At 44.4% G+C, this 26,776-nt stretch overlaps 1 protein-coding gene across 2 annotated transcripts in view; it reads left to right on the top strand.

Moving 5' to 3' along the window:
- Positions 1-26,776, top strand: part of MYH7B (myosin heavy chain 7B) — a 127,355-nt gene that overhangs the window by 45,958 nt on the left and 54,621 nt on the right. For both annotated transcript variants that reach the window (XM_085619011.1, XM_085619012.1), the window contains 10 exons: positions 1,627-1,719; positions 4,349-4,412; positions 4,555-4,653; positions 7,714-7,817; positions 16,249-16,387; positions 19,859-19,977; positions 22,295-22,444; positions 22,908-23,078; positions 24,166-24,345; positions 24,434-24,566. In XM_085619011.1, coding sequence (XP_085475137.1) covers positions 1,627-1,719; positions 4,349-4,412; positions 4,555-4,653; positions 7,714-7,817; positions 16,249-16,387; positions 19,859-19,977; positions 22,295-22,444; positions 22,908-23,078; positions 24,166-24,345; positions 24,434-24,566 — 1,252 coding nt within the window. The remainder of the gene's footprint in view (positions 1-1,626; positions 1,720-4,348; positions 4,413-4,554; positions 4,654-7,713; positions 7,818-16,248; positions 16,388-19,858; positions 19,978-22,294; positions 22,445-22,907; positions 23,079-24,165; positions 24,346-24,433; positions 24,567-26,776) is intronic.

The following is a 26,776-nucleotide window of genomic DNA, read 5'->3' on the forward strand; positions in this document are numbered from 1 at the left end:
CCTTTTTCGTAGGTGATCAAAAGTCAATGGTGTGGACTGCTTTCTGTTACTTTCTCATCCAACACTCCCATGCGTGTGATCAATCATAACAGGTTCGGCCCAGAGCATTCTTTTTGGGGTGCTTGGTATACAGCAGAAGCAGCTTTTGTTTCAAAACTTCATACAGATTTTAAAATTCAAAACATTATATAATGCAGAAAAAATAGCAGATAAACTGGGTATTCAAAAACCCAGCCGCATTAGCCTTAAAGCGCGAATGCATACAGATATTCCAAATGACTTTAAGCCCTATGTTTCCCGAGCACAAAATTAACTTTCTTAAGAAAGCAAATACTTTTTTGGGTGCATAATCAATTCTGAACTGTATCTTTTAATCGTCAATACCTTGAATCTTCAGGCATTCACATGCTGATTATTATTTAATATACAATCATAATTATAAAGAGAGATGTGTATGCTAAACCAATAACTGGCTCAAAGTGACAGTGCAGTAAATCTGCTTGTTTTCCTCTATATCAGAAGGAGATCAGAGAGTGCCTGTGCCTGAGGCTGGCGAAGTGCACAATTAACTTTTCCCTCCAATAGAGTTCCTTCCACTGTGAGGACTCTTCTCATCTCCCTATAGCTTTTTGTTTTCTTAACTTGGGCATAGTACCAGTATTCTCTTCTGCTAACATTCCTCATTTTGCTAAGCCACTCCCTAAGTGTAGGGTTAGCTGATGATTTTCAATATTGCATAGTGTTGGACCAAGCCACCATTGTGGTCATATAAATGATTTGTGCACACCTTTTCCCAAACTGGGGCGCGATGGGGAGACCTAGCAAGGCTATACTAGTTGAGGGCTCAACCGTGTATCCTGCCCATAGGTTGCATTATTTTATATCAGCCCCTTTCCCTTAAACAGTCCCCTGGTCCCCTGCTGCACACGGTGTGATTTATACACTGGAAGCTGTCCATCACTGGCACCTTCCAGTTTGTGAATCAATGCCACCTGCTTGGACAGGTCAACCCCTTGGCAGTGGAATTCTAAAGCAATTGATTTGCAACTCCAAAGCAGCAGGAGGACTCCTCTTTCAGGTCTCTCGTACCTTACAATTCGCAAAAAAATTGCAAAGTATTCTGTATGAGATTGGAAAGACATTCCTGATTCACTAAGCACCTTTGGTGCATTGTGACTTGCAGATTTGAATGCACAAAGCCTGTGAGTTTGCGAATCACTGGTCTTGAGACCACACAATGGTTAAGTGAATTGGCCCTATGTGCTGCCTTGTGGTGCTAATTTGTCAGGTATGTGGTCCAACTCAGATATGGCAGACCAGAAGAGAAGGTTGGTTTTCACACAAGTGGGCAGTGAGGAGTGATGATCCAAAGAAGGTCCAAAAGTGAGGCCAGGCTCTGCCTAGGGAAACTAGAAACAGCAGGCACTTTCTAGGACCTGTAATGGGCATCATCTCTTTTACATACTCACACTGAACAGGAAACCTGATGAGCAGTGGGGTAGCAGTTTGCAAATGAATTGTATATCCTGCCCCCTCCCCTTCCCCAACCCTCAGTGAATTGTCACACTTTTACTCCTGCTACTCTGAAGTCTTATTATTTCTGCCTTTTTACTTCTTACTGTCTAGGGTACCCTCGAAGACCAAATTATAGAGGCTAATCCTGCAATGGAGTCCTTTGGCAATGCAAAAACCCTGAGGAATGACAACTCCTCACGATTTGTAAGTACCATACTCAGAGTGTAAATCTACTAGTGGGTGCTAGTGATGTATTGAGTGAATTTGTGATTACGTGTGCCCCATCAGACTCCTGTTAATGCCTAATGTAGTGCAGGAAATGAGGGGGGTCCAGCCAGATCCAATATCCGGCAGTTATTAAGGAGCCAAATCCGGCATCCTGGATGGACGCAATGGCATATTCTGAAGTTGTCCTGATGTAATTTGCTGCCACCAGGACTCATTCAACAGCGCCCCCACATTGTCTACTTTCCATTCAGAGCAGCAACATGCAGGTGAAGAGGGGTTTCCTTATTTTCTCTTTCAGCTGGGCTAAAAAAAGACCTGATTTAAATGGTCATCAGCCCTTCTTCTGTTCTTCCTGCATCATCCTGGCTGGGAGTTCACTGAAGCCTTACACCTAAATGCAAATGCAATGAATGGAAATGAAGGCACATCAACTTTAATCACTTCATAAATAGTTAAGAAAAACTATGATTTGGAGACAGCTTTTTGACTTTGATCAACTCCTGTATGTAAGAGATATGCATGCACTGAACGAATGTCAGATGTATCTGTCTGTATGGCTAATTACACAAATAAAACTTTAAATAGCACTTGTTAATTTTGCTTTTTATTTATTTGTTTCATAGTGCTACTCATCCCAACGTAGAGTGTCAGAGAACTTTGTGTCATACATGTACACACATTATACAGAGAAAATAAATCATACAAGTGTGTAAATGTACAGAGAATGTTACATAAGGCAAAGAGGGTTACAAGGTGTAGGAGTTGCATATCTCCATACTGGTAGGCAGTTAACAGTAAATAGTAGTGAGAAACACAAAGTCAGGATTTAAAAGGTAACACAGTGGTTGGAATTGTCTTTACTAATAAGACTTTATGGCTACCTGAAGGAACATTTCCAGCAACCTTAAAATAACAACAGAATAAGATTTTTTTTTTAAATAACCCATGTCTTGCAGTTTGCATGCAGCGCCTACATGCCGGTTCATAGCTCACTGTCCAATCTTAGAATATTGCAACCTATGAACTGCAAATGGCTAAAGGTTCTCTGTGATAAAGGCAGTAAACCACTTACTTATCTACATAAAACACAAATCTGTGCTCTTCATATTACATGATGTTCTTTGCACCAAAATAGGGGTGTTCTGGCGCTAGGCTAAACTCATCAAGAGGGCACATTACAAATTATGAAATAGCCACGTTTTCGGAGGCTTTCTTAAAAAAGAGTAGCTAAATACCTACCTCAAGGTGACCCTCTTAGCTACTTTCTGAATCAAAACTGTTACTAGATAAAACACAGATCTCTCTAGGAAGTACATTACTTACCAGACTTACCTTAACGTTGTTATATTCCCAGAAAATTGCTTGGCACACAAAGATCTCTGCAGAAGGTGCCTTAACCGCGTAAGATATTTTAAATACAGCATCTTTTTGAACTATTAACTAAGTCAAAACAGTTCTACTGTCACATTTGTGTTTGTTGACCATTTCTTTTCAAGGATCCCATCCACATGGTCCTGAAGAAGGCCAAAGACCCATAGGGTCACAATAGGGCCGAAACAGAGAATGGGAGACTCAAGTGCAAGACCCTATGATGATACTTTCCACTACGTCACTCCAAAGGAGATAACATACTGCTGGTTGTGTCAAGTCTCCAAGACTACCTGTTTGGAGACTTTGACACATAGATACTGTGGCACACATGTTTATTTCAAGGTCCAAAAAACAATGCTGTCTCTGATGCCATGAGGGAAGGAGGGTTCTGTCATGCCACATATATTTACTCAGCGAGAAAAAGGAGTCCTGGGAGAGGTTCGTCTTGCTAAAACCTGTATACTGTCAGCTAAAACACTCTAATAATAATAATAATAATAATAATAATATTAGCTGCTTTATATATGATGCACATAACTCAGCAAGTCTGGGTGCTCTACAAAGATTATGTAACTTTCTGTTACCCAACAGACTTGGCAAACGTTTTAAAGATGCTAAAATTATGTAATAGTGAGAGTGTGAAAGATAACACAAAATTGAGATAAACTTTACATTTTTATGAATTTAGAAAATAGGTATCAAATATGTGATCCACAAGGGGTTCTGTGAGCAGAGGTAATATGAATTGTATTGTACACATAGGAATGAAACTTTAAGACTGAGGGCCTGATTTATTATTGGGCGATGGCGACGAAGTAAATACCTTGATGTGAGAATGGTCGGCTTAACCAATGCTTGTAAGCAGATACACGTGCCTCATTTGACATGTCTTGAGTGCCGCCATCTTTACCCGTACAAGAAGAATGAAGGATGTGAAGTTGAGGCAGCATGGCTTGGGATTCAGACATGTGGCCTGCAGAGGGAGAAGAGACCACTGTAGTCAAGATTTACCCCGGCTTAAAAAACAGAGAATTGGTCTACGGAAGCTAATTTGTCCTCGACCTGCTGTATCTCCTGGCTAAAACAGATATGGGAGTAGGTGCTCCAATCCCCTGATGTGTGGTAGCACCTTCCCTGGAACCTGCTCACACGCCATTGGTAGTGGGCCTCTTAGGACATTGGAGTGTCAAATGTAATGCAGACCGGTCTTAATGTCTTTTAAATTATTTTCCAGGGAAAATTCATCCGAATTCATTTTGGACCAACTGGGAAACTCGCATCTGCCGATATTGATATCTGTGAGTGAATTTCATTTGATATGACTATTCTCTACAACATATATATATATGTATATATATATACACACACACCAATGGACGATGTTGTCCAGAATTCCTATTTAAACATGTAAACTGACAATAAAATTTCCTGTCAATTTAGACCTGCTGGAAAAATCCAGGGTAATTTTCCAGCAACCTGGTGAAAGAAGCTATCATGTCTACTACCAGATCCTGTCTGGGAAGAAACCAGAGCTGCAGGGTAAGGAAACAATATGAATGTTTGATTACAGGTAGCAGGAATGCTGTGATCTGTGCTGTGCTACGGGCAGGAAGTGATGCTTCCTGGAATGGACGCCTGCACCTTAAATGCATGGTGTGCACCACCTGAGGAACGATATACATTAACAGGTGTTTTAGGGTGACCAAATGGTTCCATGTCACTGGGACACCACCAGGGCTTAAGTGGGATGAAAAAACTGGGGGGGTTCTCTCTCAGGGGCGTAGCTACTGTAATTAAGGGCGTGGCTTAAAACACCTAAGCTAAAACGCTGTGCTTAGCATAGTGTGCCGCCGGACAGGTATTTTGCTGCTTCTGTCCATTCATCCATATATATAACACAACAAGTAACATTACACCTACGACAAGCCAGGACTATTGGCTTTGTCAGTGGTTGTAAGTTGCATAAGATAAATAAGCAACAACTAGCACTTCGTTGTATATAACATTGAAAATGCTACCCGCTCTTGTGAGCGAGGTTGTGGTGAAAGGCTAGAGCAGCCGACCTTTGAGCTGAGAAAGAATGTTCGAGCCTGACATCCTGTGATTCAAAACATTAATATGCCATAGTGTAATGTAACAGGTGCTCATGTAAAGCGCTCCAAGTTTGCGCTCTATAAAACTGAAAAACGAGTTTCTTTAAATTTACATCAAAGGCAGTGAGGGGTTGTACTATTGCAGAGTTAAGGTTTATTTTTTCCGCCCTAAGGGTAAAAATGGAGAGTCAGATAGGGACCCGTCTCGGCACCTGCTGAGCACTGGCAGGACCCGGCCCACTTAAAGCCCTGGACACCACGTTCTAGCTGTAGAGTTTTAGGGGCACATGCATCAAGCATTTTTGTCTTCGCAAACGGCTAACGCAAAAAATGCTTTTCAGATGCAGAAAAACATATTTTGCGATTCGGTTACCTGTTACCGAATCACAAAATGGGTTTGCGATTCACTATAGGGAAGGGGCGTGTTTAGGGTGTCCCTTCCTAATACCGAATTGCATCGGTATGCAGGAATGTATTGTGACCGAAATGCGGTCGCAAAACATTTGCATTTTACCACCTAATTTAAGTAGATGGTAACCCATTCGCTAATGGGAATGGGCAGTGCTCCCTTTCATTTTTGTTTTAGAAACGCATTCCATTTTCCTTTAAGGAAAACGGGCTGCATTTAAAAAAGCTATTGCTTTATTTAAAAGCAATCACAGACATGGTGGTCTGCTGACCCCAGCAGGCCACCAGCGCTGTGATTTTTGCGATTCCTAGGGGATCGCATATTGCAGCCTACCTCATTAATATTCATATGGTAGGTCATTTGCGATCCCCTAGAAATCATAAAACGATTTCAACACACTTTATTGCATGCCGTTTTGCGATTTCCTAATTGCGAATCGCACGGATTCACAATTAGGAACTCACAAAACGGTTTCTTTATGCATCTGGTCCTTAGTTCACAAAAGTTTGCACTCCGGAAGCTAACAACTTCATTCTCTTTGATTGAACCAGTTGGATTAGAGTACGAGACTGCAATAGTTTCATAAAAACGAAAGCCCAAGGGAATACAAATGGCATCCCAGTGATATGGATCCATATGGTCACCCTACGGTAGAATGATCAGGAAAAGAACATGCAGAACCTAAGAATTGCACTCTGCAACATGCGATGAATTTCCCATTGTTTCCTTTGCTAAAGATTCCCTGCACTTTTGGCAGAGGGCTCTACTTAAGGAAGACGTCACACTCTTGCTGTGGTGGCAGAGACAGAGGAAGGCAAAGAAGTTGGGTGATACTTCACTCATGAGTGACTCATCTACAGCCTCACAAAGCACACCAACTTACTTTCTGCAGGGCGGTCGCCTGTGGCCTTTTCATGGGCAGCTCTTGTGTTACTGGAATTTGCACACTGTTGTATATTTGGGGCCAGATATATCAACAATTTGCACCAGTGCAAAGTCACCAAAAGTAATGCAAACTAGTGCAAATTGTAAATTTGGAATGTACAAGTTTGGTGCTGGAAAGTAGCCCTAAAGTAAAACAAATTAGCGCTTTGCACTAGCGTACATTACATTGCATCAAGGGGGTGTCTCAATGGGTGGTACATATGCCTTCACATGCAACCACCCATGGGTTTTGACACAAAGTCCTATCTGCTAATATACAGAGATCAGACTTTGTAGTCACAATCTACATGTCCTGGAAGCACACACAAAGTTGGAGATAACTTTTCTTAGCTCCAAAAATTCTAACTTACAATGTATGCTGTACTGTACAGCACACAAAGTTGTTAACGTTTTTAAACCTATGTCTGAGCATAATATTTTGTTTTTCGAAGTTTCCACTTCCAATACAAAACCTATGACAGACATGATGTGCACTTTTGCACAAGAGTCCAAAGGTATGTGCTTGGTGCTAAGCCTATAGCCCTAGTGCGAGATCAGTCACATGTTTGAACTGATATCATTCAGGTTCCGCCCAAGTCCTTAAAGTTGCTAGAACCACGATATTGTTCAGAAATGTCCTGATTTCCCAAGAACAGTTTGTCTCTGGTCTTCTTTCCCAACGACTGAACATTGTGGTAGCCTCTTCTGCTTTTTCCACTGTGCCCTATCTTCTAGTGAAGTGTAGGTATTGGTAATTCGGAATCTTGATTTTAAAAAGAGCAGCGTACAAACTACCACCGCATTCGTTTTTCCAATATATTCCAAAAATATTTGATAATGAACTTTTAGGGTGTCGATTTATGAGCGGGAATGATAATTCTTGGTATACTTTGTCAGTTGCTAAGGACGGGCATTTCCCTTAAAACCGGTTCTACTGGATCTCCTGTTTTACTTTATTTGTCACATGTGCTTTTTGAATACCTTTACAGGGCATCCTATTAGCTATTGTATATTTCCTGCTCAATGTACTCTGCTGCCCAGAAGCCACTATGCATGCTCAAAGTTAGCCATCTTTTGAAGACCCACAACCTTTTCTTGTGCTTACCTTCAGGGGTATGTCAAAGATACCCACCACATCCACTAAGTGTCTCTAATCCCACTCTTGTGTTTCAGACATGCTGCTATTGTCTACCAACCCCTATGACTATCACTTCTGCTCACAAGGCGTGACCACTGTCGACAACCTGGATGATGGCGAGGAACTCATGGCCACAGACGTACGTATTCTACCTTTCCTATAATGCTGATTGTAAGTGACTTGTGCTTCTTTGTTCCTCAAACGAGTCCAATGGAACAGCACTAAATCAGGTGAAGGGAGTGAGAAGGATCATTCTCAGCAATAAACTAGAAGCTTTAAAGTGATGTACCCAGGGAGTTTGTGATGGCATTAATAGAGGAAGAAATTCTGAAAGAGACAGTCAAGAAGACCGAACACCCATCATCTTGAAATGGTTAAATTAACAATTAAAGGGCTTTAGGAATTAAGAAAGTTTCTAAAGCCACTCTTTGACTAACACAAAGATGGCTGTGTCTGTTGAAATGAGGAGTCATTTTATCTGCTGGAAGATAAGAGATGATGTAAAAACAGCATGGTTGCTGCACAGAATTTACTTATCACCTCTAAAATTAAAATCACTCAGCTTTGATGTCCAAAGTCAAGACTTTGAGCTGCAAAAGAAGTTTGCTGGCAACAAAAGTGCAATCCAGAGGATGACTGAGAAAAGGGAATCTATGAAAGATTCTAAGCAGACTGGTAGGAATAGGGGTGACTAAGTGTCTGCCACACATTGCCCAGGCTTGGGTTTTCATTGTACAACCCAATGTACTCAAACACTTGTAGTTTGAGCAAATGGTTGGAGGTGGGGCCCACGGGCACTCATTTTTGGGGATCAACACATATTTTCCTCATCAAACCTTACCCCAGGGCAAGAGAGAGAAAACACAAAAGAATGGGAAAGAGGAAAACGGAAAAAAACAGCAGTGGCGGCTGGTGACTCCTGAAAGTGGGGGTCGTCAAGGTTTATGATGAGTGTGATGGAGTTAACAAAACCTGTGAATCCAACTGCCAACTTAGGAGTCAAGGGGAGCTCTTCCCATGGAATTTGTTTAAAAAGCCAAACACTTGTGGGTAACCTATTTTTTCATGAAAGTTTATTTATAAAAGCAGGTAGCAAATATAAAGAAGCTTGGCCCGTCTCCCCAGCAGACTGAAAGATCGGATACACACCTTTCCTGAACATTATGTCAAGAGAGTACTGAACCTGTCAGATTCACAGCACCTAATTAAACTGTAGCTGTCCGGCAAAAAAAGAGAACCTGTCACTAAAATCAAATGACTTACTCTTACAGGTTACATGTTATAGAGGATATTCTGCTAAGGGCTGTGTGATGCATCCCAGCGCCTTGGAAAGTGTCAAACTGCATATGGAACGCAATATTTATTGCAATGTGCTACTTTTGACATATATTTTTGAAGTCACAAATCAGTGTGTGTCAATTTTTGTGTCCAATTACTGTTTTTTAAGCATGCCTTCTACCGGTTGTGCGGTCCTCAGACTGAGTGCCTGTGTGCTCATGTGTGATCCCTCGCTATTAAAGTTGCAGAGGAACATCCAACGTTATTTGCTCCACAACAGTTTAATAAAGGAAGTGGTTCGCTTTTGCTATTGCAGCACATCACATGGTGGGTAAGACTACGCAGGCCATTATAGCAGAGGCCCTCACCTGGAGGGGGCTAGAGGGGCCGGCGCTGCAAACAGCGCCAACGAACCAGGAACTGTTATCCCTGGGAGGGGACACAAAAACGGGCAGGAAATGACACCATGCCCCCTAAGACCAACATAGAGGTGTGTGGGGGGGAACGCGCCAAAATGGAAAAGCGTGGCACAAAACGTGTCGGCCAATGGGGGGGGGGCGTGCGTGTTTGAAATGTGCCCGCGGGGCATTAAGGCCCTATTCAAGGTGAAGCGCCTGTACCCAGTCACTGTTCATGCTGGGACGGCGCCATGGGGTCAACAAAACTGCTGCCCGAACTCACCTCATGCAATGATGGCCTTGTGTGAAGATATCGCGACAATTCCTTGCTAAACATTCAGATGGACGATTCCTGGCCCTTGCCCAGGCTCTTCACTTCAACACTGAGACCGCATGCGGAAGACAGGAGAGTGCCTCATCGACCTGAACCGGGCCCATTGCAGGCAGAGGACCCCTACTTAGCACGGCGATGTGACTCTGTGTGGCCAACTGCATGCGGGTCCATTGCTGTGATTAGCAATTGGAGGACCCAGGCTCGTTACCCTTAAAGGGACAGGCTACAGCACACAGCTTTGGAGCAAGAGTGGAGCCTGTGCCTTAAAGGTAAAGCATCATATTCCCTGAGGGCCCCAGAGGACAGCTGCAGATCGCAGCAACCTGACTCGGCTATCAAAAATGTGCACTACGCAAAGTGAGGCCATGAGGGAAAGGCAGTAACTTTGAACCGCGCAAGCTAATTACAGTTAAAGGGAGAGCGTCCCCTGGGTATTAGTCATGAAGTGCAATTGTAAGAATGAGGCTGTGGTGGTCAAGGGTGGGGTTTAGTTTTAGGTGGCCCCCAGTTTAGGAGACTCAATCTGGTTGTTTGCAGGCTGTGTCACAGGGGTGGTTATTACCCAGCCGGGGCCCCTGGCCTGAAGCCAAACTAAGTGCCTATGGACTGCATTTTAACTGAACTCTGAGAGAGTTGCAAAGGGCAGGAGCCTGTGGACAGCATGTGACATCTGAGCAAGTGGCAAAGGCAACAGCAAGGGGATAGAAGAATAACCCCCGCCCACCCCCTTCCCGCACAGCGTATCCATTTCCACAAGCATCCAGGGACAGCCTGGGAAGGTGGCACGACCAGTGGGGCAATGAGTAATCCACCGAACGAGAAGAGGCACGCGGGGACAGCCTGGAAAAAGGCAACGTGACCCAAGTGCCTAGCCCAGCTGAGGACAGCCCTATAAAAAGGGTGACCTGACCCAGACTGGTGCGAAAGGCCCAAGGCGGGGGGGGGCATAGATAAGATGATAAGGACAGACAACAGTTGGTGGTGTGACCTGTCTGCAAGGATGGCCGAGCCAAGCAACATTATGCAACCAGAGGACATTGAGGAGATAATAAGGGCAGCAAGAGAGGCAGTTACCACGCATTGCAAAGATTAGCTGTCGACTCAGCTGAGAGGGGAGTCAAGGCAGTCAAAGCGGCCCACAAGATCCAAGCAACAATGGCATAAGTGAGGAACAGAGCGAAGTGTGCCGGGGGAGAGCGAGGAGAAAGAAGAGCCAATCAAGCACTGTCGCACCTATGTCAGAAAAGGGCAACAGGAAACAGCGAAGTTGGAGAGATGTCTCAGACCTTGCCTGACAGTACCCAGTGCCAACAAGAAGGCAAAGTCTACTGAGGATGACCAGATTAGCGTGATTGTGCAGGCTTGCTTAAGATCATTAGCATCACTGCTGTTCCCCACCAATGGGGCAGCCGAAGCGTTGGGGGCAGCAAGGCAAACCCAAGTGCAGCATCACAGGCCCCTGGCATAGTTCACACAACTGAGGAGGCCCCATCAACAAGCACATCTCTCCCAGCCCCACTGAGGCATGAGGCACTGCAGAGGGTAAAGTCCAAGGTCAAGAGAAGGGTGGTCTAGGACCAGAGGCATACAGGAGGGGCACACTGGGTCACCCAGCTATGGTAACAAAGGCTGGAAAGCCTGGTACCTTTTGCAATAAAAGAAAACATATGACGCAAAGAATATATAGACATCTTCTCATTATTAGAGATACAAATAGAAGGATTATACCTCAGGATGTGACAAAAAGGATGAGACAGGAAAGATAGAGCATGGGTAAGGAAAGAGAGGAGCTTTGATAATTTGCTGGACGCTTTCAGGCTGATGGTATGTGTGATCGCTGAAAAGTTCCCCTATTGTGGCAAAGATTTGTGGTTATACGAATCAAAAATTCATGAAGTATATAGGCAGTTCACAGGACACGCATGGCTAGATTACGATAAGAGCTTTAGGATATAAATGCAAGCACACCCAGACATGGAGTGGGATAAAGAAGATGCTTCTAGCTACATGCACAAAATGATAGTCGTCAGGGAGGCCAGGTCAGGGCCTGGGAGACAGGACCAGCCTTTTCAGAAGGGCCATTTCAAGGGTCACCAGTAGAGACAGAAGTCCTTCTACAAGCAGAAGCACTTTTCAGGTTGGAAATGAGGAGGGTCAGGCAAAAGCTCCACAGCAGTTACAAATATGACAGGGACTAGTGCACCTGGGGCCATTCTGTAAGTTCAGGCATGTGTGCTCACCCTGCGGGGGGCACCCAGCAGTTGACTGCAAGAAGGGCAGAAGCGATAGATAAACAGAAAAAAAGAGAAGACAAGAAAAAAGTAGCTCAGGGAATGCAAAGACTGGAATGGGATGGGGGGGGCTTTCAGCTAGCACACTTCCCTATCATTATGCACAGACTATGGCTGCTAGCTAATCACTATGACAATACGATAGATGCACAATTATAATGTGAAGGACTTGAAAGAGGTTTCAGAATTCCGGTGATGGGACAAGTCAAGACAGACGAATTAAAGAACCTGCGCTCAGCGCTCCTCCACCCAGAAATAGTGCGCAAGGAAATATTGAAAAAAAAGAGTTGGATAGGATAGAAGGTACCCGTGGTTTAGGGAGGCCAGCTGGTTTGGTGGTCTTCCCACTTGGAGTGGTACCCAAGGAGGAGCAGGGACATTACAGGCTCATTCACCATTTGTCATTTCCAGAGGGAGAATCTGTTAATGATAGGATCAACCCTGAGGACTGCACGGTAGGGTATGCATCAGTAGAAGATGCCACTGACTTGATACGCACAGCCGGGCAGGGGGCTTTGATGGCAAAGGCAAATATAGAGTCTGCCTTTAGGCTCCTGCCAGTCCCTCTGAAAGCTACCACCTCCTGAGTTTTGAATTCGATGGAGAGCTGTACTTTGACAAAGCTCTTCCCATGGGATGCTCTATATCTTGTGTATTTTTTTTTAATATTCTCTACCTTCCTAGAATGGACACTGCATAAAAGACACTCAGAGGGAGGCACGCTTCTCTACCTGGGTGACTTCCTGTTTGTGGGCAAACATGGGGGGCTGGAGAGTGAATGGACCTACTTGACACATTCCAGCAACTAGCGGCAGAGTTAGGTGTGCCATTGGCCACAGACAAAACAAACGGTAAGGCCAGCCACCAAAATTGTTTTCCCGGGTACTGAGCTGAACTCCAAGGAGACATGATCATGGCACAAATAGAAAGGAGAAACCCACTGTGGGCGAGCCACAAGAGCCGATAGGTAAACTGAACTTTGCAGCAAGGGTTATCCCAGTGGGGAGGGTATTTGCAAGAAGGCTGACCCAATTAACAAAAAAGCTGCAAAAGAAACATCACCATGTCAGATTAAGCTCAGGGACAAAAAAAGAATTTAAAGACCTGGTTATCCCTCCTACAAGACTTCAACGGCATACTCATATGGAGGGAAGGAGGGGTCTTGGACAGGGAGGCTGCCCTGTACACAGATGCAGCATGCAGCTTAGGCTTTGGAGCAGTACTAGGGCAAGGGTTTGCACAGAGGTGGCCACCTAACTGGGCAGCTGCAGGAATAACTAAGAACATTTCATTTCTAGAATTGTTCTCAATCATTGTTGCGCTGAGAATATGGAGAGCAAGGCTAACCAACATGAAGCTGACGCTATGGTCAGATAACCACGCCGTAGTTCATGCCATTCATACAGAGGCGGCAAGATGCCCATTTGTTCTGAGGCTGGTCAGGCTACAGTTGGCAGGCAACCTGGAGGTGAGGGTGAGACACATCCAAGGGATAAGTAATGATAGAGTGGATGCACTCTCTTGTTTCCAGATGGGGAAATTCAGGGAGCTAGCTCCCACAGCAGAGAGTGTCATGACTCCCTTCCCGGAGGAAATGTGGTCCCTAGCGGACACAACCTGTCCCTGCTGGTAGAGCACGGATTGGCACCCAAGACAGCTCAGTTATATTCTACCTACAGGAAAACAGTTACATGGGTGACAGGGTGCAATCTTTTGAGTGCACACCTAGCACAGCTCAGGCTGTGCAGCAGATTGTGAAGTGGGTTTTTGATTACAGCAAAACCAGATCGTGGACACAGGCACACTTGTCAGCGATAGCCCATTTATCCAGGAGATAAGAAGAATCCACCGCAACTTCTTATCTCAAAGCAGCAATGAAGGGTTGGCAGTGCCTAGAAGGGGTGAAGGAGGACAAGAGGACACCCATAGAGTTGAGCACGCTGGCGTGCCTGCTAGGGGCTTTGCCTGAAATTTGTACAGATGCATCGGAAGTTACTTTATCCAAGGCAACCTTCACACTAGCGTTCTTTGGTGTCTTTAGGTAAAGCAAGTTGATTGCTCCAGCTAAGAATGAGATAGCAGGGGCCCGTCTCCAAGTGTAGGATGTGCGTCTGGGCCCCGGGCAACCAGTAGTAATCCTGAGAAGGTTCAAGATGGATCAAGAGACAAAGGGCACACTACTAAAGTTGGAGGGTCTGTCAAGCAGCGAGCTGTGTCCTGTACATTGAATGCATGAATATTGAGGAATCAGCCCAGCAGGAGGTCGTCCACTGTCTGAGCAGGTTCCAGTTCCGGGCAGTGCTAAAAATGGCACTCACAAGGGCAAGGCTACCTACTACAGAATTTGGCACTAGTTCCTTCTGCATTTGTGTGGCGACAGCAGGAGCCAGGTGAGGTCTGTCAGCAGATGCAATCAAGAATGTAGGAAGAAGGCGTTCAGCAGCCTACAGGTGTCATGTGAGGTTACCGCAAGGAGGAAGCCCATAGTATACAAACCCCCCTTGCCCCCACCTGCCCACAAAAAAACGCTCACAATCAAACTTGAGCCAAACTCTCACCGTTTGTCTTGGCATGATAAGGAAAGACTGAGAAAAACATAACTTACTAACTTGTACCATGCAGTTTGCATGCAGCACTTTGATGGTAGTTCATAGCTTACTGTGCTAGATTATGATTGTAACTTATGAACTGCACAGTAACAAAAGAAGCTCTGTGACAAAAGCAGTAACCCTCTGAGCTATGCACATAAAATGCTCTTCTTTAAAATGCAGGGTACACAATCTTTGCAGCAGGCATATTAACCATCTGCGCTACCATAGGTGAGACAAAGCTGCCACTAGACAAAACTTCCATCTTTCTCCAGCTGGTACATTAATCACTGGAGTTATTTTGGCACTTTTATTGTTGCCCAAAAACTGTTAGTTATGCAAGGAACTTTGCAGTGCTTTTAAAACTGTTGCCTGCGGATCCCCTGGGAATGTGTCACAGACCCCTGGGGATTCGCAGATCACAGGTTTGGAACCCGTGGGTTAGAGTGAAAAAATACAATCTTAAACTCATTTGTTTCTCAGGATCCTCCACAATACAGGTTCTCTCAGCGTCCTTCAAAGTTACATTTATCTGCAACAAAACAATATAAATTGGATCAGCCTGTACTCTGCAGATGAACTGTTGCAGCCAATTATAACATTCTATGGTTATCACCGTAAAAGAAAACATTTCACATGGGAGGGAATGCAAAGGAAAATTATCTTTGCGAATTTTGACTTCAGCTCTACCTATAAATAAAAGTTCACATGTCATGAAGCAATATGTTAACCAACGTTAGCTATTTTAAACGCAGGTCTTCATGAAACTAAACGTGAATAATACGCAGTTAATAGCATTTATTTGCTTACAGGGTAACATTGATATAATGTAAAACATTTAATATAGAAAAAAACATCTCATAGGTGTAAGAAAAATGTGAGAAGGGGCTTGGAGCCATTTTTAAAGAATGTTTTTATGATAGAAATCTTTGTTCTGAAGAAGGTGGTGAAAAACTATTCCATTATCCACCGAAACGCGGCATCAACAAGTTTTTGTGTTTTATTAACATGCAGAAACGAACGCTTATATACTGGATGTTTAAAAATCTGTGTATATTATGTAATTACCATTTTCAGGAATTAACTATGTTTGAGATAAACAGAGATGTCTATGTGCTTGTCTTTTAACTTGGGATTTAAATGTATATGACATTTTTTGCTAAAGGGTTTTAAACAAATAAAAGAAACTAAACACTGTTTTGTGCTTTACACTATATGTATAAGGACTTAGAATATATATGTTCGTAAGTTTTAGGTCTTTGGTGCTAGTGGATGTTCATTTAGTTTTTAAACAAAGTGCCCATTTTTATTGTTTGTAGACACACAAAAGGGAAATGAACCTTTTTTCTAGTCTTGAACTACCCTGTCCCATTTGGCAAGTAAGGGTCACTCTCCTTTCGTTGGGAGTCTGCAAGTTTATCACATAGTCCTAAGGTTGGAGCATGGGCTTCGGTACTCTGGACAGTTCGTTCAGACCCTCTGCGACCACTTGTACAAAGACCAGCAAACATATGTGCGGCTGGAAATGAACATGTGGCGCTTTTGAGATTGTTGGGAATGGCTGTGTGGAAGTTAAAGAATGCTAAGGTTATGTCACTAAGTGAAAAACGTTAGTATGTGTTGCAAACCTTTAGTGGGCATGTGAAGATCATTACTGGTTTCCTTTCTTTCCATCTCCCAGCATGCAATGGACATTCTGGGCTTCAGTCAAGAGGAGAAGACTGGCAGTTATAAAATAGTGGGGGCCGTCATGCACTTCGGAAACATGAAGTTCAAGCAGAAGCAGCGGGAGGAGCAAGCAGAAGCTGATGGCACAGAAAGTAAGAGTGATAGCAGATCCCCATCAAAACATGGTGTCGAGAGTGTCAGTCTGATAATACTGCTGTCATATGTGGGTTGTGCCTTGGTAGCACCGCATGTATCATTGGAGTGAAGGCTGCTTGCTCATCAGCCGCGGCACGTTTTGGTAAGAGCGGTGGGCCAGGAGGGGGGCTTTCGACGGACGATGATGAGGGGAAATTAATTTTTCCCTTACATGTCCCATTGGTCTGTAAAGATCAAAGAAAATGGCAAACTTTGACTAAGCCTCAGGGTTTGCAAGACAGAGGACTTTTTTCTCTTTTATTTCACTGGCTTATAACGTAGTCAATTCTCATTTTGGAACTTTGCACAGTTTTACATGGGACTGCCTCTGTGAATATGTATATTTTAGCCAATGATCTTACCTATGTAATGGGGGAAGGCGAAAACTGAGGATCCGTACTACGCTTGCACCTTATCTTACCTTATCTGTTTATGATTGTTGTTACTCTTTGCCTAGGGACTTTTGCACATTTGACCTACGTATGCACTTTACTTGCTTACAACTTCTGCTACCTTCTATCGTGTGTCCTTGTACATCTCTTAATCTGACTACCTCTGCATCTTTGCTTATTCTGGCCAATGATCTTACTCTGCCGGGGGTTAAGCAAATACTGTGGACTAGTTACACATACACACTTATCCATTTATGCTTCTCTTTACCGTCTACCTGAAACTCACTGTGACTCGGCCCACAATGACCAAAGATCTTACTGTGCCAGTGGGCAGGCTCCACGGTCTGCTCCTGGGTAGAACTATCCATCAGAGCTCAATCAAACATTGTGGTCTTCACCTCTTACCATGCCTAAGACTTTTCTGTGCGATACAACTTGCCATTAATGTATCTCTATGTCTTTCAACCGTGCATAAATATGATGATCTATTTTTGTAGTTGGCACTGTTACTTCGTGTGACTGTGACATCCTGCTCTTTTAATTGATGTTGCATTCCTGGGTTGTTGTTTTAAATGTCTTTTAACTGTGTGCAATGGTTTTAATTTACCAAGCAATAATAAACGTACTTACTTACTATTACGGATGTGAGCGCAGAAGCAAACAGGCCCCTAGGAGGCGCATTAACAGTGCTCCACAAAAAGGTGGTGCATTGTTATTACCCCACCTGAGGACAGCCCTCTAGTGGGGGCAAAGGGGGTCCCATGGACCTCCCAGTCATCTCTATGCAGGCGGATGTACTCACTGACCGCACCCACCTGCATTGGTATCTCTGACCTCTCTTTAAAGGTCAGGCGACTGCTGCCTGCACAGCAAAACACAGAGCAGCTTGTAAACAACTGCTCCATATTTCACTGAATGAGCTGCTCCCAGGGTATCCTGCTGAAAGAAACACTGCACAGGATGCAATTATGGCACTTGAGCACACAGCCATGATGTGGAAGAATTGTGGTGTATAAAATGGTGACCCAACGTGGGATAGTATTAATCTTTCAGCCCCTTCTATTACCTATACCCAATTCGATCCTGTGAAAATTGCACAGGCATATTAATAACTTCATAACAGGCAGGAAAGACGCCGTGGCTGGCTACGGATCTTATGAAAAACCCCACTGAGGAGGCAAGCCTGGGCCTATCAGATATTACATGGTATTATCATGGCAGCTTAGCTGTGCTACATAGTAGAATGGGGGAGAGAGGAGTCGGAAAAGCAGTTGTGTTTGGTGGACCAGCTGATAGTGGGGACACACAGAGGGAAGGTCCCTTGGATGCAGAGGAAACACAGAGCTTGGGGGGTGCACTCTTCCCGAGTGACTCGGGCAACACTGGCATTCTGGGGCAGAGTAGCAGTGTTGAGGGGAAAAATCAATTTTCCCTCACCCATGACACCTATTTGAGCAAACCCAGATATTGCCCCCACTTAGCTGTAGATCTCAAAGTAGAATGGAGGAAGCAAAATGGTGGAAGAATAGGTGAGCTGTTTACAGCATTGTCCTTTGACATCCTGAAACAACAAATTGGACTGCCTGCACTGGGTGTGGCACCAACAATCGGGCCCAGGGCTAACAGGCCACTGATGGCATTTGAATGATGGCTCATTACAAAAGATACAGATAAAAATGGCGTCTCAGAGCTTTACAAGTTATCAGCACACACCGAGAGGATACACAGAACTTTGGAACCATGGAGATGGGAAACACAACGGTGTAGACAGCTTACTGACACTGAATGGAGTTAAGCCTACATTAAAAAGCACTCAACAGCTCATTCGATAGTGGTGAGGGAAGCTATGATTTCAATGACTTTCTACTGGCTGCACACCAGTGAAACTGAATGAATGGGACAAGAGGAGGTCAGATGGTTGCTGGAGGGCCTGCAGAGGCACCCTAAATCCACTCTAGCAATGCTCACAACTCCAGATATACTGTCACAAATACTCAATAAAATTGATGACATGTTTCATACCACAATCCCAAGATGGCAACACACATTATATTGGGTAACACCAACTCCTTTCACATTTGTGTGGTCTAGCAAATGGGGCTGCAAAACCGTTCATCACGTACGCACGAGGAATAAAAGAATCCCAAAGCCATAAGATTGGTTGGGTAAGGTGTTTGATCCACTTGAAATGGAGAATACTCACATGCATTTTATATGACATGGAGAAAACTGGATACCGTTTCTAAATCAGATACGACAGGAGTTTGTGGAAGTCACCTGTCCTAGATATCTCAGAGTGCTCAGGATAATTCCCATAATGAAAGCAAAGGGGACAAAGCAGTAATTGGGCAGGATCATTGGTCAATCTAAAGGCCCAGTGGTAGGACAAACCTAACCTGAGATTTTGTACTCGAAGGGAACCCGTGGAATGCAGCCACGGCCACTGCAGGTAAGAGCGGTGGGGAGGTGGGGCCGAGTGGGGGGGTTTCGAGAGACGACTACGATGGAAAATTAATTATTTATTTAATTTTCCCTCGTGGTTGTCCCTCGAAATCCCCCCCACCTGGCCCCACTGCCCCATCGCTCTTACCTGCAGTGGCCGTGACTGGTGGAATGGGTGAGGAGGTGTTGTGAGGGGAAAAGATCAATAAAAATATTTGGACCATAAACAGAGCTATTAGCAAACAAAACTAAATGTTGCATCGGGTATTAAAATATTACAAGTTTAGCCGTTGTTTCTGTTTTGTGGTTACCAATTATGGATGTGTATCACTATATTCTCAGAGATGTATGAGGGCCTGACATGGAATGTGTTACTAAGGCCCTGTCTGTAGGTGAACACAAATTACTAAAATAATTGTAGATTTTGTGTGACTAGTGTAACGTTTCCCCCCTTCAGGCAAACAGATTGGGTGTCACCTGTGAAGATTTCAGTCCTTTTGACCCTAATTACTACAGTCTGTGATATATTGATTATTGGTTATTAAGTGGACTGGCAGCAGTGTGTGAGCTGAGCCATGCCTGTGCTTCTTCCAGGTGCCGATAAGGCTGCCTACCTGATGGGAATCAGCTCAGCAGATCTCATCAAAGGTCTTCTCCATCCCAGGGTCAAAGTGGGCAACGAATATGTGACCAAAGGTCAAAACGTTGAGCAGGTACGTGGTGTGGCTTGAGGCAATTGTGAATTTGCAGGCCACGAATTGTAGTCCAAAAAGCAAAAGAAGACTTTTAATTGCATGCAATGGTTGGCAGATTCGATTATTGGCAATGAGCTATGGTAAAGGGGCGGGCCAATGAACAGATGACACCACTGGATAACCAAAATGTAAATGTAGTGCATTTATATAGCGCTCTGCACACCCCCAAAAGGGTCTCTCAGGCACTGTGCACATACTGCTGTGGAACCCTTCCTGGCCTTTCCCTGTGAAGTGCCCACTCCTGGGCACCCCCAAGGTGAAGCCAGGCATCCTAGTGCTTTTGGGGCCGTTGTGGAGATTAAGTGAGCTATTGCCCAGAGTTGCAGAGTGGGACCCATGATTAGAATAGGCACCGAGGTGAGAATTATCAGGTCCAGGGAAATTGAGCCCAAGACCCGCCGAGGCGGGAATTGAACCCTGGTCTGGGCCAGACCTCTGCATCAGGGTCTGCCGCTCTAACCATTGAGCCAAAGCAGGTGCCCTCTCTGTAAAGACAAATATCTGTAGATATTTCATAGTAGACTACTGCCCACGTCACATGCAATAGCAATATCTGCAGGCACAATGACGATCTATAAAGTGTTTCCCTGGGAAAGAGATCCACCATTGAAAAGTATAGATTGGTCACACAATTTTGTAGGACTATGGGTTATGTTTCCCAATTTCATCAATGTGTGCATGCTTCCCTAAACATTCTCGATGATAAAACAATAAAGACCTAGGGGCATAATGTACGAGGTCCGTTTGCAGTTGCAAACCCTGTGATTCATAAAAGGGCTTTTGTGACTCTTTCTGAATTGCAAATAGGAAGGGTATTGAAAGGGACAGCTCCCTTCTGTTCACAAAATGAAAAGGTATGTATCAATGGTTTGTGGCCGCAATGGCGATTGTAAACCACAAATCAGTTACAGAACGCCAAATTGGGGTGGTAGCTGATTTGAAACAGGAAAGCTGTCCTCCAAGCAACTGGGGGAGCCTACTGTGGCAGGAACGGTTTGTGTCAGTGAAGAGAGGGGGGTCGGGAATGGACAGGGGAGGACGGGGAAAAAGAAAAACAAAGTTACCTGTCGCCATCCAGCATCGCGCTCTTCTCTGCTGCAGGCAGGCACAGGCTCCCAGAATACCCTGCGGCCAATCCTGAAGAGGGGGTCTGGGGTGGATTGGGGAAGATGGGGAAAAATAAAAAAATAAAAAAGAACTTACCTGCCGCCCTCAAGCATTGCGCTCTTCTCCACTGCAGGCAGGCACAGGCTCCCAGACTGTCCTGCGGACGATCTTTACGCTGCTCCCATGCATGGGAGCAGCTTCAGGATTGGCCTGAGCACTGGGAATTTGCCCTCCGAGTCAGACTGGAGGCCTGTGCCTACTCTTCTCAACCCGGAAACGCAGCTCGGATTGGAGAGAGCTTTAGTGCGCATGGCGGTTTGGCCGTCCTAAGGTGGCTGGCCAAACTGTCATGTGAACTGATAACACTGCCCACCACTCCCCCTCCAGTACTCTCACCCCCCCTGGCCCTACCCCCAAGACTAGGCACACAGCCATGTGGAAGAAAAATAAAACAATAATAAAACAGGATTCATACCCTTTTTATTATAATTTTATTTTTCACATTTTTGAGGGTGCTGGTGGAGGGAGCCGCCACTGGTGTTGTCCAGAGGAACATGGCCTGCTGCAGTTTGGTCTTCGGAAACAAGAATCTTTTGGATAGTGGTTGCTTTAAAAAATTTCCTTTTTGAGAATGCATATGTAGGGACGGAGATCTGCTGTCCCTTAAAGGCCTCCATCTCTGCAACCACAGCCTATCACAGGCTGTTGCAAATTGCTACCTGCCTAATTAGTATGCATTATGCAGGTCATTTTGAGACCCTCATGTAATGGGGATTTTGTGACGTGACCTGTTAGTGCATATGTTGCAACTCAAGGTTACAGGGCAGTTCCAAAAAGTCAGTGCGCAATTTGCACCGATTATTTGAGATCTGCCTGCACATCAGGCCTGAGTAATGTAACAATGTCACCGAAAGTACCTCCATGCAGAAGAAACTTGGAGGGTAACTCAGATACCACTTTTTTATCCATCAAGGAAAAGCAAAACCTGTTCTAATACATATTTGAGCATCCTAACAGTGCTCTAAGAAGTGTAAGTTAACAATGGGAGAGATACTGAAACAAACAGAGCTACTGGTTTGTTTATTTGTTTGTTTCCTCTCTAGATTGTCAGAGGAGTCAAATTGTATTGTCTTATTAATGATGTCTCAACTCTCTTGTCCACTTGCAGGTTGTGTACGCTGTAGGTGCCCTCGCCAAAGCAACGTATGACCGCATGTTCAAGTGGCTGGTTACACGTATCAACAAAACCCTGGACACCAAGTTAGCCAGGCAGTTTTTCATCGGAGTTTTGGACATTGCAGGATTTGAAATCTTCGAGGTAAATGTGCAGTCGGTCTACTACAGAACAGCTAGTTGGCAGAGACGTAGGGTGTCCTACCACAATTTCAGATCCACAATTTCAACTTACTATTAAGTCAGAACCTAGAATTTGGATTTACAATATTTTAAGGTTACCACTACTTTGAATGCCGAAAAACTGGACCGGTAAATATGTAGATAGGGTATTAGGTATAAGATGACCGGCGTACAGAAAATAGGCACACGTTGCCTTCCCGTCATCCACTGTATGTGAAATATTGCTGGGCCGGATCACCATAACCTAGCATCTGTTCTTCTTAATTTGGAACACATTAGCACTAACTGAAATAACACAAAATCCAAAGCCATTTCTACCGACAATGTGTAGTTTCCCTACAGGTCTCCAGAGCTGGGGGCAGGGCAGATCCATTTCACGTGTCCTGACTGTGCCTCTAATATCTCATATGTCCTCTGTTTTGCAGTTCAACAGCTTTGAGCAACTATGCATCAACTACACCAATGAAAAGCTGCAACAGTTTTTCAACCACCACATGTTTGTCCTGGAGCAAGAAGAGTATAAGAAAGAAGGAATCGAATGGGTGTTCATTGACTTCGGCTTGGACCTGCAGCCATGCATCGACCTCATCGAAAAGGTGAAGAAAGCATTGAAATGCGCTCAGCACACAAAGCCCCGTCCTCTTTGAATAGGCAGCACTATCATACAGACGCTCTCCTATCAGCCTTTACTGTTCGTGATCTCCAGTGGAGTGAGAGGCAAGCCACCAGGAGCCTGCCCTCCCCCAAAACACCTATCGCCTTGCTTGACATGTAAATGCGCTGTCACTTTTCACTCAAGCCTGCCTGTCAGTGCTCACTGGTTACCATTGGATCATTGATAAAAAGGGTTTTGGAGGTCCAAACATTAGCCAATTTTCAACTCCTCTTACATTGGCTTTGAGTTTTAACAAAGAAATAAAACATAGGGCCTGATTATGATGGAGATGGTCTCACCATAGGCATTAGGATGCAACCGCCACCACAGCAGTCGCAATGCCTATATTTTGTATTGTGGCAGGTGCCGCGAGCAGCAGCACACGCCGCAGAACAAAAAGGGGACACTACACATATCCCTGCACTACGTGGCAGGCACCATGCAGTGCCTGCCACATGGTGCAGAGATATGTAGGGGAGCACTGTAGGTGCTCCCCCAAAGCCCACAGCTGAGGGCCAGGGGGAAGGGAGGGACCCGCTACAGGCCCCTAATGTCCCTTACCGCCATGAAACGGCCGGCTTAGAGGGATATCGTAATCCCTACGGCGGTGCCTGGAGAGAACCGCCACCATTGTAGGGATTGGAGTACCCTCCAACGATCTGTGGCGGTTGGTCTCTCCGATCGTGATACATCCACCCACTTTCCTAATGTGGTGGGCTGGAATCCTCATTCCAATGGCAGTGGGACCGCCACCAACGGGCTGTCGGTGCTGGTCTCACCATCATCGTAATCAGGCCCTTGATTCGCCAAAAGTAGAATTATCAGTACTCACAATGCTAATTAGAGAATTGGTGTATTTTTTTAAATGTAAGTAAGTAAGTTTATTAACAAACCATTGCAATTGCAAAAGGGTATACAAATTATTACCATAATATTACAACATAATATTCACATTTGAAAAGGATGAAAGATTAAAAATTGCATATTAGATCACTTGAAAATGCTAATCATTTTATGTCTTGCTCTAGCCGTTGGGAATTCTGTCCATCCTGGAGGAGGAGTGTATGTTCCCCAAGGCCACAGATATCACCTTCAAAGCCAAGCTGTATGACAACCACCTGGGAAAGTCACCCAACTTTCAAAAGCCAAAGGTGGACAAGAAGCGCCGATATGAGCCTCACTTTGAACTGGTCCATTATGCTGGTGTGGTATGTGATTTAATGGCTTTGGTCGTAAATGTTCCCAATTTGGTGTGTGTTCAATGAGGCTAACTCTGGGTTTATTACTGATGGACAGGTGCCCTATAACATCATGGGGTGGCTGGACAAGAACAAGGACCCCCTGAATGAGACAGTGGTAACTGTCTTCCAAAAGTCTTCCAACAGGCTCCTGGCAAGCCTTTACGAAAACTATGTGAGCTCCTATTCAGGTAAGTAGACTTATAACATAGATGTGCTCACATGATCTGGGAAACTCCTCAGTGGGTTTATGAACCTCCTTCTGAGATTTATGTGCATTCTGCAGGAGACAAGTGAGAATCCTGGAGCAGTAGGCTCAACCTTACATCCTTCTTTGGTTGACTCCCAGAATTTTTGTTAATGCTAGTTTCTGTTTGAAACTTTGTAAATGGTGTGAGTATCTAATAAAAGCTTCTGTTAGAAATTTTGTAAATCGCCTTGAAAGCTTGAAAGAGGCAAGTGCAGATGTTGTTATCATTATATGTTCCGTTACTTTATTCATCCTACTTGGGAGTATATTGGAGCTTAGAAAGGCAGACAAATGTGGGCCTCTTAATAGGTGCACCGGTATTATGGCCAGAAACGCCACCTCTCTCTGGAATTACAGTGACTGGGAGTACTAGTAACTCAAATGGGTGGAGTTATCAGGGGATTACAAGTGGGACTCTGAGGGTCTCCTTACAAATGAGAAATTATCTGGTGAATCTGGATTTCCAAGTCTGGCTCTCCCAGAAATTTCCCATTCCCCACAATCCTCCCTGCAATCCCCTTTCTCGAGTGTCACCTTGTATTTCAGCTAATTTCTGCAGCCAAAATATTCATATAAAGTGGATCTGCGGTTTTCCTGTGGATCTTATAATTCCAATGTGATAGTGACTACTGCATGGGTTGCTTGGCAGAGCTGTGTCAAACATTTTATATTATTAACATTATTAATCATTTATAGAGCGCAGTTATCACCCAGCGGGCATCTTGGAGCTGAAAAATATCAGTCTAGAGAACTTCTATTAAAGGATTACATCTCAGTCTATTTACCTGCAGGTGTCCATTGCTAGGGGAAAAGCCATGTTTTTAGGTTTTTCCTGAAACATAACATGTTTGTATTGGTTCTTAGATAGAGTGGCATGTTGTTCCATAGTTGAGAAGCTCTGACCTGGAATGCTTTGCCTCCCTTTTGTATCTTTTTAAAAGGAGGTACAGATACCAGGCATGCATCAGATTATCTCAATTTTCATGCTGGCCTGTAGGGTTTAACCTTTGTTGTAGAGACTTGGGTCTCGTGCCATTTAATGCCCTGTGTAGTATACAGAGGTCCTTAAACGTGCACCACTCCTTTACTGGGAGCCAGTGGAGTTCCTGCAGCATTATGGTTGCAGAATCTCTTCTCGCTTTGTTTAACGCAAGTTTGGCAACTAGCACCTGATCCTTTGAAGCCGCTTGAGCAGATAGTCAGGACATCCTAAAAGTTCAATATGGTGGCCTGTACCACAAGTCTCCTGAAGGGCTGTGGAAACATAGAGACAAGTTTCTTTAAATTTCTTAGGAGTCCATGGCATACTGCTACTGTTTTATTGATGTGAGTTTCCATTGAGAGATACTCATCAAAATGAACTCCAAGGTTCTGTACCGAGTGTGCAGAGTCCAAAGCTGACTTCATTGGCTACAGCCAAAAATTGGATGGCAGTTGTTGCAGATTCCCTGGCGAGCAGCATAGAAATTCTTTCTAGTCTCTATTGAATTTCAACATGTTCTGGCCGAGCCACTGGACCATCTCTTTCAGACATGTATGGAAGTTGTTTATTTGATTTATGTCCGACTTGTCTAGTGAGATTATTAGTTGGGTATCATATGCATAATTTACAAACGATATCCGAAAGAACTTAATCAGGGTCAGCAGAGGACTTAAATAGACATTGAACAGGAAGGGGCTCAGGGCAGAACCCTGAGGTACTCCATGCCTAATTTCCTTGTATTCGGATACATAAGGCGGGAAAGTTACTGCTAGGCATCTTTCTGAAAAGGTAGATTTTAAACCATTTAAGCAGCACACCTCTTATTCCAATCTCTTTTAGACGTACCAGCAGAATTTGGTGGTTGACGGTGTCTAATGCAGCCGATAGGTCCAACAGAACCAGAACTGTCATATGACCACCGTCAACTTGCATCCGCAGTTCATTAGATGCTACAACCAGAACAGACTCTGTTCCATGAGCTGGCCTAAAACCCATCTGTTCTGCTTCGAGCAGATCATTTTCTTCCAGAAAGCCTGCCATGATCTTACTGAGATATTGTTCAAGTATTTTAATTGGAAAAGAGAGTCTTGGTATAGGGTGTTAGTTGCTGGACTCTTGTATATGTGCCAGAGGTTTCTTAAGTAAAGGGGTCACCAATGCTTTCTTCC

The sequence above is a fragment of the Triturus cristatus genome, chromosome 7 (assembly GCF_964204655.1).
Source record: "Triturus cristatus chromosome 7, aTriCri1.1, whole genome shotgun sequence".
Classification (NCBI taxonomy): domain Eukaryota; kingdom Metazoa; phylum Chordata; class Amphibia; order Caudata; family Salamandridae; genus Triturus; species Triturus cristatus.